Below are 13,599 nucleotides of genomic sequence, written 5' to 3' on the forward strand. Positions count from 1 at the left end.
TATCCAAAACAAATGGCAGAATCCTGCCTAGCACATAATTGGGATCAAAATTAAACAGAAAAAATTGAGTTAATGCAGGCCTGTAAAAACACTGTGCCTTGAATAAAAGTTGCTCTCCCAAAATCTGTCTGCCTCCCCTAATCACTGCAGTCTATATCCGGGACTGCTCTCCACAAATGTGACGTGAAAACCTAGGATCGACTGTAAACTAGTGAGCCATTTTGAAAAAATACACAAGGACCACATAAATAATACAACAGAATACAGCTTAGCAAAATAACAAGACTACTGTGCAAAGAATATCAATAAGCACTATAAACAAAAAACGGAAGTGTAATCAGTTGTATGCAGGAGCACATCGGAAGCCTGAAGACCCAGCCGGCCTCCAGAATCACACATGATCATGATTTTGTTCTTCAAGGATTACTTTGTAAAGTATATGATTGGTCTGTTCCGGCATTGTTGTGAATTAATGCAGGGATTAGCATTAATGGTCAGTTAAAATACAAAGTGCAAGTGTTTTGCTTGTTCTTCATTGCTCACATAAATACATCTATGTTTTTCAAAGACTGGATTGATGGAAAGAGATAAAAGATGAACTGTTTGAATGTTCTAAATTTGATTATACATTTTAACATAATTATCCATTGTGAGGTCATTATTCATAATTGCATTGTTTTACGCATACTGTGGTCTTGGTCAATGTATTGGCTGTCTCATTAGTGCACTGCTTTATTACCTTGCATTCACTTGCTCTAATACATTCTGCCAGTACTTTGGAAAGGATGGTGAAATACAATAAGTAATGCTTCTTTGATTGATGCACTGTCATTGACTTCTGTATTTGTCTGCATAGTGCTTTGAACACTGCTGGCCTGATTTCTATATAGTTGAAAGGGAATTATTGTCTTGAGAGAACAGTTCATTGCTGACATGCTCAATAAAGGGAGATTAAGGGAACTTGTATGATTTTTTTTTCCCCTATTCATTAAAGTGATTGACAAAGTGAATTACAATACCTGTTTCTTTTTCAGTTCAGTCTGAGCAAGGGGTCATGCTGTAGGTGGAAATGAGCAAAAGGTAAATTTCACACATGGCAGGATGCAGTTCTTAACACGGCATTGCCAATGTGCAGAGAAGCTTGCCAGGGCAGAGAACCCCGTGCTCTTCATGCCCAGGTCTGCTGCAGTGAGCATGAATGGCATGTTCTAGGTGGGCCGAATGGCATGTTCTAGGTGGGCCGAATGGCATGTTCTAGGTGGGCCGAATGGCATGTTCTCCTCATTATGCATTCTGCTGTTCTAGGTGGGCTGAATGGCATATTCTCCTCATTATGCATTCTGCTGTTCTAGATGGGCTGAATGGCATGTTCTAGATGGGCTGAATGGCATATTCTCCTCATTATGCATTCTGCTGTTCTAGGTGGGCCGAATGGCATATTCTCCTCATTATGCATTCTGCTGTTCTAGGTGGGCCGAATGGCATATTCTCCTCATTATGCATTCTGCTGTTCTAGATGGGCCGAATGGCATGTTCTCCTCATTATGCATTCTGCTGTTCTAGGTGGGCCGAATGGCATGTTCTAGATGGGCAGAATGGCATGTTCAGCTCATTATGCATTCTGCTGTTCTAGGTGGGCCGAATGGCATGTTCTAGATGGGCAGAATGGCATGTTCAGCTCATTATGCATTCTGCTGTTCTAGATGGGCTGAAAGGCCCAGACTCATTATATACCATGTAGTGTTACTGTGGCTCTGAGGGTTAGGGTGCTCTGAAAATGCACTTATAAATGGGTCATTTGTGCATGATCCCCTTCATTTCCACTGACAGACCTTGGCTTGTTCATACTGGGCATCAAGGTCCCCCCTCAGACATTTAACAAAATAACATTTTCAAAATGGCAGGATATGAACTGGCTGCCTAATTTGGATTTGTGATCTTTTTTTTTTATACAGAAAACTCTAACAATCCTTAGAATATACATGGCAAATTTTACTCTTCACTATTTTCTTAAGTACCACATTTAACCAGAAAAATTGTGCTGGATGCTATAAATCTTTGGCTTTACATAGCCAATTAGAATACATTTAATACAGTATTCCCATACTGTATCGCTGCTTTTATATTAGGACACCTTAAGGTGCTTCTTTATATTGATTATACCTGTAATGGTAATGAGTACCAGACTGCTGCCCCTTCAACAGGTTTCCTATAAAAGACATTTTAATCTGAGACAACTTGCATAAATAAAGGGTGATAATAATAATGTTATTGTTGATTAAATACTTTACCTGATGAACATAATGACACAAGACTATTCTTTTTCATGACCAGCTGTGCATATATTTTTTAGGCAGAGGTGTACACTGGGATATGTGCCAGGAGACTGCTGGGGACTGGTCTGTGTTGTGCAACTGCAGTCTTTTAGGGCGGCACACTGGTGCATCGGCTTAGCCTTGGAATACCAAGTAAGGTATTTTCACCTGGATTGTTCTCAGAAGAACAGTGTTTTTCGGTGAAGGCGGACAGGCAGACTGTGGTGAAGTGTAATTGTTAGGGTTTAGGTTCTGTGCTGGTTGCCCCACCCACTGCTGTGAAAGAGGTGGATGTTTGGGCTGCACTTTTAAAAACAATATTAAATCGTCTTCATTTCTAGCGTTTCTTTCTCCTTTTGTATTATTTCTGAATTTTTTCAGCTCCATGAGCTTCTGCGGGAGTTTACTGAAGTGCTCCCTCTGTCTAATTCCAGGATGGTCAGTACACATGACTCTCACAAGATCGAGCTCCAGCCTTCTGTCTGGGTTTCTTTCCTCTTCTTGACAATACTAATGGATGCAACTATTACCATCATCTTGGAGCAGTCTTTAGATGCACCCCAGGCAGTGGCTGGTCCTGTGTCAAACATCTGCTGACCCATGGGGAAGAAGGCACTGTCACTGATTTGGGTTCCAGCCGCTGGTGGTGCTATGTCCAATCATGCTGTATATGGAGGTAATGTCTGGCCAAAGAGAGCCAATCAGAATCAGGGCCATTCCCTCCCTCATTCGCTCTGTGCTGCATGTTGAGGGGGTGGGGAAACAGGCAGCAGTGCACTGCTCCTCCTCCCATGGGTGTGTACTTATCTCAGCTCTGCTCCGTCACACACGCTAGCAGGTCTGGCTGAACGAGCAGCGTCTGACTCACCGCTGGGGGGGTGGGACGGCACACTTGCCCCTGGGGAGGGAGGGGGCGGGACGGCACACCGGCCGCTGGGGAGGAAGGGAGCGGGACGGCACACTCACCCCTGGGGAGGGAAGGTTTGGGACGGCACACTCGCCCCTGGGGAGGGAAGGTTTGGGACGGCACACTCGCCCCTGGGGAGGGAGGGGGCGGGACGGCACACTCGCCCCTGGGGAGGGAGGGGGCGGGACGGCACACTCGCCCCTGGGGAGGGAAGGTTTGGGACGGCACACTCGCCCCTGGGGAGGGAAGGTTTGGGACGGCACACTCGCCCCTGGGGAGGGAGGGGGCGGGACGGCACACTCGCCGCTGGGGAGGGAAGGTTTGGGACGGCACACTCGCCCCTGGGGAGGGAAGGTTTGGGACGGCACACTCGCCGCTGGGGAGGGAGGGAGTGGGACGGCACACTCACCGCTGGGGAGGGAAGGTTTGGGACGGCATAATTCAGATTGTCAGCTGCTCTTTCTGGCAGCAGTTAGTGTGTTTGTTACGGTGAGGCTTTTTCTTACAGCTGCAGTCTTGGAGTACTACTGGGCACAGCGTTACTCATTTAGAGAATCTATGGAGCAAATTTCCGTGTTTTAAAAATGTACATTATTTGTAGGGGAGGTCAACAGGGCTGAGTAACACAATCTTTTTAACTACTTGAGGATTTTAAATACATCTGGTGTGACTTCCTGAATGACTTGGAACTCAAAAAATTGCATTGAACAAAGTGTGTATGCAGGTTATTAATTTATTAATGCAGGTCATTAATGATTAATTTATGCAGGCGAAAAAGACATGAGATGATTAACATATGAATGCCACATTACCGGAATTTCTGCCATCCATTCCAGGACTAAGAGCAATAGCTGAATGGTTTTTGAAGCTTTTCAAAAATTTCAGAGAAATTGTCACATTATACCATTTATCAAGTATAAAATGCTAGTTGGGTGTGGCACACTGTACATGCACTATATATGACCAATTCATGCATTGTTGACTTGCAGTATTTACAGAAGTACATGCATCTTAACAAATTGTAATTTATTGAATTGTTTTTGGGATATTTCTTGGGACTATGCCCAAGAATTATACATTCTAGAAACCATGCAGCTTGGCCTAACAGTCCAGGAGAAGTTTGAAGTTCACTTTTACAACTGCTAGCAGAGCAAGGGTCCCCTGCCAATTCAGCTGGAAGTGTGCTAACCGTGCGCTCACAGTGCAGATTTGAGCCGTCTCAGTCCTGTCTAACCGTGCGCTCGCAGTGCAGATTTGAGCCGCCTCAGTCCTGTCTAACCGTGCGCTCGCAGTGCAGATTTGAGCCGTCTCAGTCCTGTCTAACCGTGCGCTCACAGTGCAGATTTGAGCCGTCTCAGTCCTGTCTAACCGTGCGCTCGCAGTGCAGATTTGAGCCGTCTCAGTCCTGTCTAACCGTGCGCTCACAGTGCAGATTTGAGCCGTCTCAGTCCTGTCTAACCGTGCGCTCGCAGTGCAGATTTGAGCCGTCTCAGTCCTGTCTAACCGTGCGCTCACAGTGCAGATTTGAGCCGTCTCAGTCCTGTCTAACCGTGCGCTCACAGTGCAGATTTGAGCCGCCTCAGTCCTGTCTAACCGTGCGCTCGCAGTGCAGATTTGAGCCGTCTCAGTCCTGTCTAACTGCGCTCACAGTGCAGATTTGAGCCTCGTCAGTCACGTCTTATGCCGAATAAGACTGAAAGTTTACAGCCTTGCACGGGCAGAGGGTTTTAAGCCTGCTAAAGTCCTTGCCGCTAAATTAGTTTTCACATTAACGCAGCACCTGCTCAGAGGCTACCAGCTATGTTCAGTGAAAGGAAAATCTCTAGGCTTCACCTATAGGCCTGCGCCGCCTGTTGGTAGGGAGGGCAAAACGGAGCTTTAGAATGTCGCCAGCAGTGTATGCGCGTGAGCTTGACAATACATTTCTCACAGAAAAGGTCATTTGTCGCTTTTTTTAGTTCATTACAGTGGTGATAGAAGTGACTAGAATTAAGTGGTACTGTGCTGTTAGCCTTTATTGATCGCCATCCAAGGTTGATGTGAAGTAGCTAGCACAATCTGACAGTACTAACCAATAAAAATGTACTTTGAATGGTACTTGGTCAATCAAACGGTAAATGTGAAAAACATTCGATTATAGTCAGCGGCACTGAAATTTTCTGTCACAGCCTCAATAAACGGCAAAAGTCCCAGTAGAAGATTGAATTAAATCTTTAAAAGTTATATATTTTCTGAAACCTTATCGATTCCGCTTGGCCATAGTGAGTGAAACTAGGCGAACTGAGCATACAGTCGCTATGTAAATGGTAAATGGACTGCATTTATATAGCGCTTTTATCCAAAGCGCTTTACAATTGATGCCTCTCATTCGCCAGAGCAGTTAGGGGTTAGGGATTAGGTGTCTTGCTCAAGGACACTTCGACATGCCCAGGGTGGGGTTTGAACCGGCAACCCTCCGACTGCCAGACAATCGGTCTTACCTCCTGAGCTATGTCGCCGCCAGCTATGTAAATTACGTCAGAAGGATTCAGCCCTGTTTGCTACCAAAACTTCACAGCACACTCATTTCCGTTAGCATGCTTGTAACATGAAGTGTCTACTTTCAAAATCCATTGAAACCATTCACAAATGACTTGGGACTTTGAAGTTATAAAGCGGGATGTATCAAGTGTCCACTGAAAATACTGACCTGGTTATCAGTCAGAATTCTGAGAGAACCAACTGCCATAAATGACTGCGTAAAATCAACCAGTAAGAGTTATGATCTCACTGGTTCAGAACCCCATAAATGTAAACAGTTGAATGTTCAGTGAAATCTATCAGTTTTCGGGGCCGTCGGAGTCCCGATCTTATCATTGATGGAATTTTGGGAAAGTGCGAGCTAAAAGGCCACAAAAACAGCCAATGTATCACATTAATATTCCATATGTACGATCGCTGTTCACTATGTTAATTTAAGGCTAAACTGGTATTTTAATCACAATACTTATGTTAATGTCCGGAAATACATTTTCCGATTGTTCTCTCCACTGTTGGGTTTAAAATGGTGACTTGCTCTCAGGTACGTGCTTTTGGTGAGTACACACACTTCTGCTGTAGAGTTCATTTTGGGCATATATGATGGTGCATTGACTTCAAACACCATGGGATTCCAAATACAGGGGCCAGATGGTGTCTGGTCTTTCTACAATCATCCATTTTCAAAACAAATTGAATATGGCCATTAAATGCGGAGTTGCAATAAAATTGTGTCACCAATTTCTAAAGTGTAGTGTGTTGGCCACAGTCAGGTGAGCATTACCAGTTAATACCTTTGTAGATTTTACAGCCATATGAAAACTTTAGTTTGAGCTTATAAAAGGCAGAGCTTGTGTCTCTGCACGTAAATGGATATCTGAATCTTGCATGGTTTGATAAAGCAAAGTTGCCTCCACAAGTGAGAGCATTTCCTTCCTTACTGTTAAATATATTCTTACACAATTCAGACAAAGTAAAAGATTGCATGACTAATATGTAACGTATATGAAACATGTTAATGTGTAAAGTGATATATGGTCAAATCTAATCCTCAAATTCATTGGCTTTTAGTGGTCATGTTTAGCCAGGGAATTTACTTGCTTGCATTTTCTTTTTCATTGAAAAAGTGATAAGGGCTCACATACTCACATAAGAACCAGGAGCCCCGCCAGACCTAACCGTCAGGATAAGCACTGTGGTTGACTGACTGAATTTCTAGCCTCACCTCTGTACTTCTAAGAAGAGTGCTGGTCAGTAAATTGGCTGAAATGCAGAGCATTTATGCCCATTTGGTAATGCAAGGTGATGTAAAATTGTTTTATATTTTCATGTGTTGTGCTGTTTTAAATGATTTTCTTTGCTAAGGGCTTGCCAGTTGTCACTGAAAGACTACTTTCCTCTGAAAATCATTCAAACAGCACCCTTCCAAGTTTCCGTCAAAGTGTTTTACTTGTAATTTGAGAAATTACTTTGTACAAATTCGCCATGTTCAGGAAACACATTGTGAAACTTATGAAGCAAGCTTTTCAGGAACACATTACCAGTAAGTAAGAACGTGAAGTTAAGCACTGCTATGGAATTTCATTCGTCAGTTCTGAGAAATAAACGTAATGCATGCTTTGGTAAGAAGTCAAATGCAGCAATATCCTTCCTAGAAAATGTGTCTGGTTCTCTGTGACAATTATCATTTTTCCAGTTGAAATTATACAAATGATCCGTTTGGTCATTTAGGGAAAAACAAAATACAAACTTCATGTGGAATTTGAAACCGTACAGATGTCCCTTGAGTTTGTAGCATCTGTGGCCTCAGCAACTAAATTATAACTGAACAAACGTGAACTGCTGTTGAGCGCTCTTTGTAAATGTATTTCCTTGTTTGCAGTTAGCAACAAACGTATTTCAGTCCTTTGATTTCTTGGGATCCTAATCTCTTACTAGGATGCTGTCTTGGTTTGCCCTATTGAAACTGGTGGCTGATTTTTATTCAAAAAGGAAGAAAGTAATCTTGACATTGAGACATTGTTCACCAGAGGACTCAACACCAGCATTGGAGCGCATGAATGACATGATCCTGTCAGTAGGGGCATGCATTAGAACCAGCTCTGAGAAGGAAGGGCTTCTGCAGTTGTGCTGTCATCTTCATCAGACCTATAAAACACTTCTGCAGTTGTGCCGTCATCTTCATCAGACCTATAAAACACTTCCACAAAAATATCCTGCCCGGTGAAGACCCCCTCCCCTCCCCTCCCGTCCCCTCCCCACCACCTCACAAAAACACATCTACAAGTGAAGTCAACATTTCAACATTTTCTTTATTTACTAATATTGTTCTTGTTATATTTCTTTTATTTTCTTAAATCATTTTTCAAAGTGGACATCTTGGAAAATCAAACCTTAAGCCCTTAGCTGCAGTTAGCACATTGTACCTCTTCTCTGTTTGAGAGGAGGAGAGAAGTGGACAAGCGCTCGCCCTCTCTACATGTTCACACTTAGCGAAAGAGTGTTCATGTGCAGAGAGTGTGTGTCCTTGTGATTATATGCTCCTGTTATATTTATGCTTATTCTCCTCCCGTAGTGCCCCTCCCCTCCCTTCCGCTGCCCTGTCATCATGGTGCTTTTCTGTGTTGCCTCGCCCCTGAACGCTCTGAATCATGGACCTAGATCTCGGGGGGACAGGGGGGACACGTATCCCCCAACTTTGGGATGACGTCAAATCTCCCCCCCCCCCCCCCCCCCCATATTATCATGTATTTGGTGGCACTGTTAGTATTCTCCCACCCCCCACAAAAAAATCCTATTTCATATTTCCTGTTTGTTGTCCCGCCCAAAGTTGAAACAAGATCTATGTCCTTGCTTTGAATTACATGAAACAGTCTGTGTAATGTGTAAATTCTTCCAAAGCCAATCCAGCATTTTCCTTATATTCCTATATAGATCATATTCATATGTTAATTAATTTGTTTTCAATAAATACCTTTCAGACAATAACTGTACAATCGTACACAGTGTTTGTTTGATACCATATTTTTTGGGAGATTTCGTTTCTTAGGAACTAAAACTGAATAATAATGGTAAAAATCCTGACATCATGCATTATTCTCCTCTCACTCAATAAAAAATGAAAAGAACTTATGCTTTTTTATTTACACTGAAATTGGCACTCTTGTCATTTTTAATTCTTTTTTATTTTGTATGTAACTTGGGATGTGAGTAGAAAGTATGAATAACTTAATACCTGCCATCAGCTGCATGGAAAATACTCTCAGTCAAATAAACACTTGCAGTAAAAGGCAATTTTGCACATCCAACTTTTGTAAAAATAAAAGCAACAATAAAAAATAAAATGTCCAAGGACAAAATAATCTTTAGAGCTTTTCTACCATCAACCCAAATCGGCCACACACACACACAGACATCAGTTTATTTCAGTTTGTGGCAGTTTGGGGAATGGAACCCTGTCAGATCCTCTTTCCCAGGAATTTAGTTTCTCTCTCTCTCCACTCCCTCCTGCTGTCTCTCTGTATGGTTATTTATGTTATTCACCAGCAGATAAAAAGCTGTAGACCTAAGTTTGAAAAACCTTTCTGAGAGCAGCATGGTTTGAAACAGGTAAATTAGACTAAGAAGAAAAAAAAAAACAAACTTAAAAATGGATGAATGGACTTGTTAAATCCAGTGATTTAATTAAAGAAGGGGGGCTGGGCCCAATGTTTCTACATCAAACCGGCGGCTGACATTTGATCCCAAATCCCAAGGTTTTGCATGTTAACAAAAGTGTGTGTGTGAGTGTGTGTGTGTGTGTGGGGTTGTGTGTGTGTGTGTGTGTGTGTATATTCAGCGCAGAGACATTTATTCCAAACTCCAGGCTATTTTCCAGACATTTTTTTTCATTAAGTCTGTTTGCATCTGTAATCCCCCCAGATAAGCCCCTCCCTGGCTCACAAAGCTGTCCCTCCCGTCTGACCTCCAGGGGCGTGGCTTGCGGTGTGTGGGCGGGCCCCGCCACACCCAGACTCCGGGCCCTAGCACAGCCCGATGTACTTGAGATTGTTCTGGATGATGACGTCCGTGACGGCGTCGAACACAAACTGAATGTTGCTGGTGTCCGTGGCGCAGGTGAAGTGGGAGTAGATCTCCTTGGTCTCCTTGTTGCGGTTCAGGTCCTCGAACTGGCGCTGGATGTACACGGCCGCCTCCTCGTAGGTGTTCTGCCCCTTGTAGTCTGCAAAGCAGACGGTCAGCGGAATGCGCTTGATCTTCTCGGCCAGCAGGTCCTTCTTGTTGAGGAAGAGGATGAGAGAGGTGTTGACAAACCAGTTGTTGTTGCAGATGGAGTCGAACAGACGTAGGCTCTCCGCCATTCGGCTCTGAAGGAGAGGAGAGAGGGAGAAGGGAGAGACAGAGACAGAGGGAGGAGGTAGGGGGAGAGACAGAGGAGAGAGAGGAGATGGAGGGAGGAGGAAAAGAGGGATACGGAGGGAGAGGGAGATGGCAGAGCATTTGAATTTGGAAATAAACCTATTGAACAAATTTTCCATCCATATAATCACATCAACAACAAAGCAGGAATCTTCTGCATCAGAATGACATGAATCAGAATCTCACACCTAGGAAGGGGAGAGAGGGAGCTAGAAAGAGGGAGGGAGAGATGGAGAGACCTGGTTATTGAAATGCAGACATTCATTTCAAGAAAGGACGAAAGGTGGTACATCCACAAAAGCACACAAACACTAAAACCCCAACTTCAGTGATTCTTCAACCTCTCATGAAGGGAGAGGGAGACTGATTTTAAAGATTTGTTTGTGCAGCCAGTGATCGTGTCAGCATTAGTTGTGTCGATAACTGCAAGCAGCGATGCAGATCAATTTTCCAGTCAGGTTAGTCCACATGGAGTCCCATGCCTGACACCAAGTGCCTGCACCAGTAGCAGTGAATGTGCCACATTGGTACATGACCAGAGAAAGTTCTGCCCCATAGTGGTTAAGCACTCGAGACCCCGGGACGGAAAGAGAGAGGCGGGAAAAGAAACTGATTATGGAGTCTAATGTCATTCTCCCGAAATTTCCCCAATGGGACAACTTTTCATTTTGAGAGGAATTAGAAATATGATAGACATGTTTTCCAGCCCATGAAAAACCACTGGCCACACCTCTACAGACAGATGAATTATTCAATACTGTTAAAAGCTTCATCTGTAGCCATTTAGAGTACTTAAAAGCACCGTGACCGCAAATAGAATAACTGAACACATCAAATGTATGGGATTATAATTCTTCGCTATATTTGTCTTGGAGTAATATTGATTAGTTTTTTCTTTTGTTTTACATAAATGAATATGTACTTATGACTTGGAAGTATTGTATTTGTTGGTTTATCATGAAAACTATACAAACACTGTCGAGTGTTCAGGTACAAGTGATGTTTGGTGTGAACATTTCTGCAGATTTCAGTGAAGGTGGATAAGGTGCAGACTGCTTGATAACTGCCTGCATGTGACTCACGAGTGATTCATTCAGGGAGTCTGAACTCGCTGCAGATTCACACAAACCTTGTGACTCACGAGTGATTCATGCAGGGAGTCTGAACTCGCTGCAGATTCTCACAAACTTTGTGACTCACGAGTGATTCATGCAGGGAGTCTGAACTCGCTGCAGATTCACACAAACCTTGTGACTCACGAGTGATTCATGCAGGGAGTCTGAACTCGCTGCAGATTCACACAAACCTTGTGACTCACGAGTGATTCATGCAGGGAGTCTGAACTCGCTGCAGATTCACACGAACCTTGTGACTCACGAGTGATTCATGCAGGGAGTCTGAACTCGCTGCAGATTCACACAAACCTTGTGACTCACGAGTGATTCATGCAGGGAGTCTGAACTCGCTGCAGATTCACACAAACCTTGTGACTCACGAGTGATTCATGCAGTGAGCCTTTATCTCATTTTCTAACTGAATTTATTTTCTCGACCTCCTAGTTGGCACATCCAGATTAGACTCTAGTCGTCAGTTCAGAGATCACGCCCCCCCACACACACACACATGATGGGCAGCCTTGATCAAGCCAGTGTCCACAGTCCACACACTCTCTGCACCCTTATTAAAACAGCATATGCACCAATAATCAACAATAATACAATAATAATCAAAGTGACCCTTCATAAGGTGCTTTGGAGGATGCACAAGCTCCGATATGACTAAGGACATCACCAAACAGGATGGGTTAGGGTTCAGGTCAGGGTTAACCCTGCTAATAGACTTCCAGATTGGGGGCAAATAAAACGTTTCCTTCTAACAAAGAAAGGACTGTTCTGTGACCCATCTTTACTGAAACAAACACAAATTCTTAGTTCAGACTTTTTTGTTCTTAAGCCACACCTCTGAGATCTCAGCATGTTTGTTCATTTCATTTACCCATTAACTCCTCCTGTCTTTCTCCTTTATCCTGTTCCTCCATTCTTTCTTTCTTTTATCTGCTTTTCTCTTTTCTGGCTAAACTGTTTCACTTTGGTCTTGTTCCCCTCTTCACCCTCCCTGTTCTTTTCTTACTGCAGCGGTGTGAGCATCACTGTGAGCGGGGTGCAAACACGCCTCCAACTTCCACATGGACTGGCTCAGTGTGCTGCTCTCTGTGTAAACGCTGTCTGTCTGTTTCACATGGACTGGCTCACTGTGCTGCTCTCTGTGTAAACGCTGTCTGTCTGTTTCACACGGACTGGCTCACTGTGCTGCTCGCTGTGTGAAGTTATTATAACGGAGTTAGGATTGTGGAAAGTTCCCTTGTGTTGGCCCTGTGAAGTTAAATGATACTGCAGAGTGAGAGAGAAGTGTTGTGTCCAATGCAGATATGATCTCATCGGTGTCTCCAGCCAAAATGAAAACCTTTCTCTTGCCAAAAAAAATCTGTTAAATTTTTTCACGCTTGGAGGACCCTGGTGATAATATTCCCACGTGCACGTGCAAGAGAGTCTCAAATATGCGCATGGTCTCCCAGGACTGTCTCCTGTGCCTCTCACAGAGGCTCATCTGTGAGGACACACTGACCATTTCAAGCTGAAATCCAGCTTTTTATGTTTGGAAATGGAACAGAAGCACAAGGTTCCAAATTTATCCACCTTTTATGGGAAAAGGCAGAAAACGATTCCACTGTCAGGGAAAAATAAATCTGTTGTACCTCATGCCTTAGGATCTCATCCCTCGCATTTCATGTTCACTTTTTATCTGGAAATCAGATACAGTTGTATCAATATACCATAGAAGAAGGACGTGTGATCTATCAAATAAGTATTAGAGATAATCTATATAATTGTGTGCTTATGCTCATAAAATAACATGTGCAATTATGGAAATGCTGTGCTTATAGAAGTTTACTACTCTTAAAACGTTTATCTGTACCCTTTTTTTCTTGTTTCTCAGAGGCAGCTTTAAAAAATATTTGAAGCACTTATGTTCTTGACTAGGAGTGGTAATGACACTTTGATCACCCAGTAATTTGAAATAAAGTATACAAGCCAAAAAAAAAGGGAAAATGGTTTTCTTTGCACAAGTATTTTCATTTTATGTAGCAAAATTCTGGACAAAGAAATACATTCAAGAAATGTTGAAGCTGATTAAAAGATTTCCAACAGTAACATATATTAGACTGCTGAATTATGTATTCTCAATTATGGGACAGTAGAGAATGTATTTTGTGATGGCTACCTCAATGAGTAAAACAATGGACTGTTAATTATGAAAACCAGCTAATATCAAGCGCAGGGTGTACGCTGAGAAGGGTAAGAGGAGAGTCGGTGTGAACCTGGAGCTGAACTGTTCACTTTGGGGGTAGAGGAGCGAAGCGGGGGTGACGGTTCTCTCCCC

General features: G+C 43.2%; 1 protein-coding gene across 4 annotated transcripts in view; it reads right to left on the bottom strand.

The window, feature by feature from the left end:
• Nucleotides 1-8,031: 8,031 nt before the first annotated feature.
• Nucleotides 8,032-13,599, bottom strand: part of gnaz (guanine nucleotide binding protein (G protein), alpha z polypeptide) — a 66,642-nt gene continuing 61,074 nt past the window's right edge. For all 4 annotated transcript variants that reach the window (XM_035390791.1, XM_035390789.1, XM_035390790.1 and 1 more), the window contains exon 3: nucleotides 8,032-10,106. In XM_035390791.1, the coding sequence (XP_035246682.1) occupies nucleotides 9,762-10,106 (345 nt within the window). In that variant the 3' untranslated portion in view covers nucleotides 8,032-9,761. The remainder of the gene's footprint in view (nucleotides 10,107-13,599) is intronic.

This window comes from Anguilla anguilla, chromosome 14 (genome assembly GCF_013347855.1).
Source record: "Anguilla anguilla isolate fAngAng1 chromosome 14, fAngAng1.pri, whole genome shotgun sequence".
Taxonomy (NCBI): domain Eukaryota; kingdom Metazoa; phylum Chordata; class Actinopteri; order Anguilliformes; family Anguillidae; genus Anguilla; species Anguilla anguilla.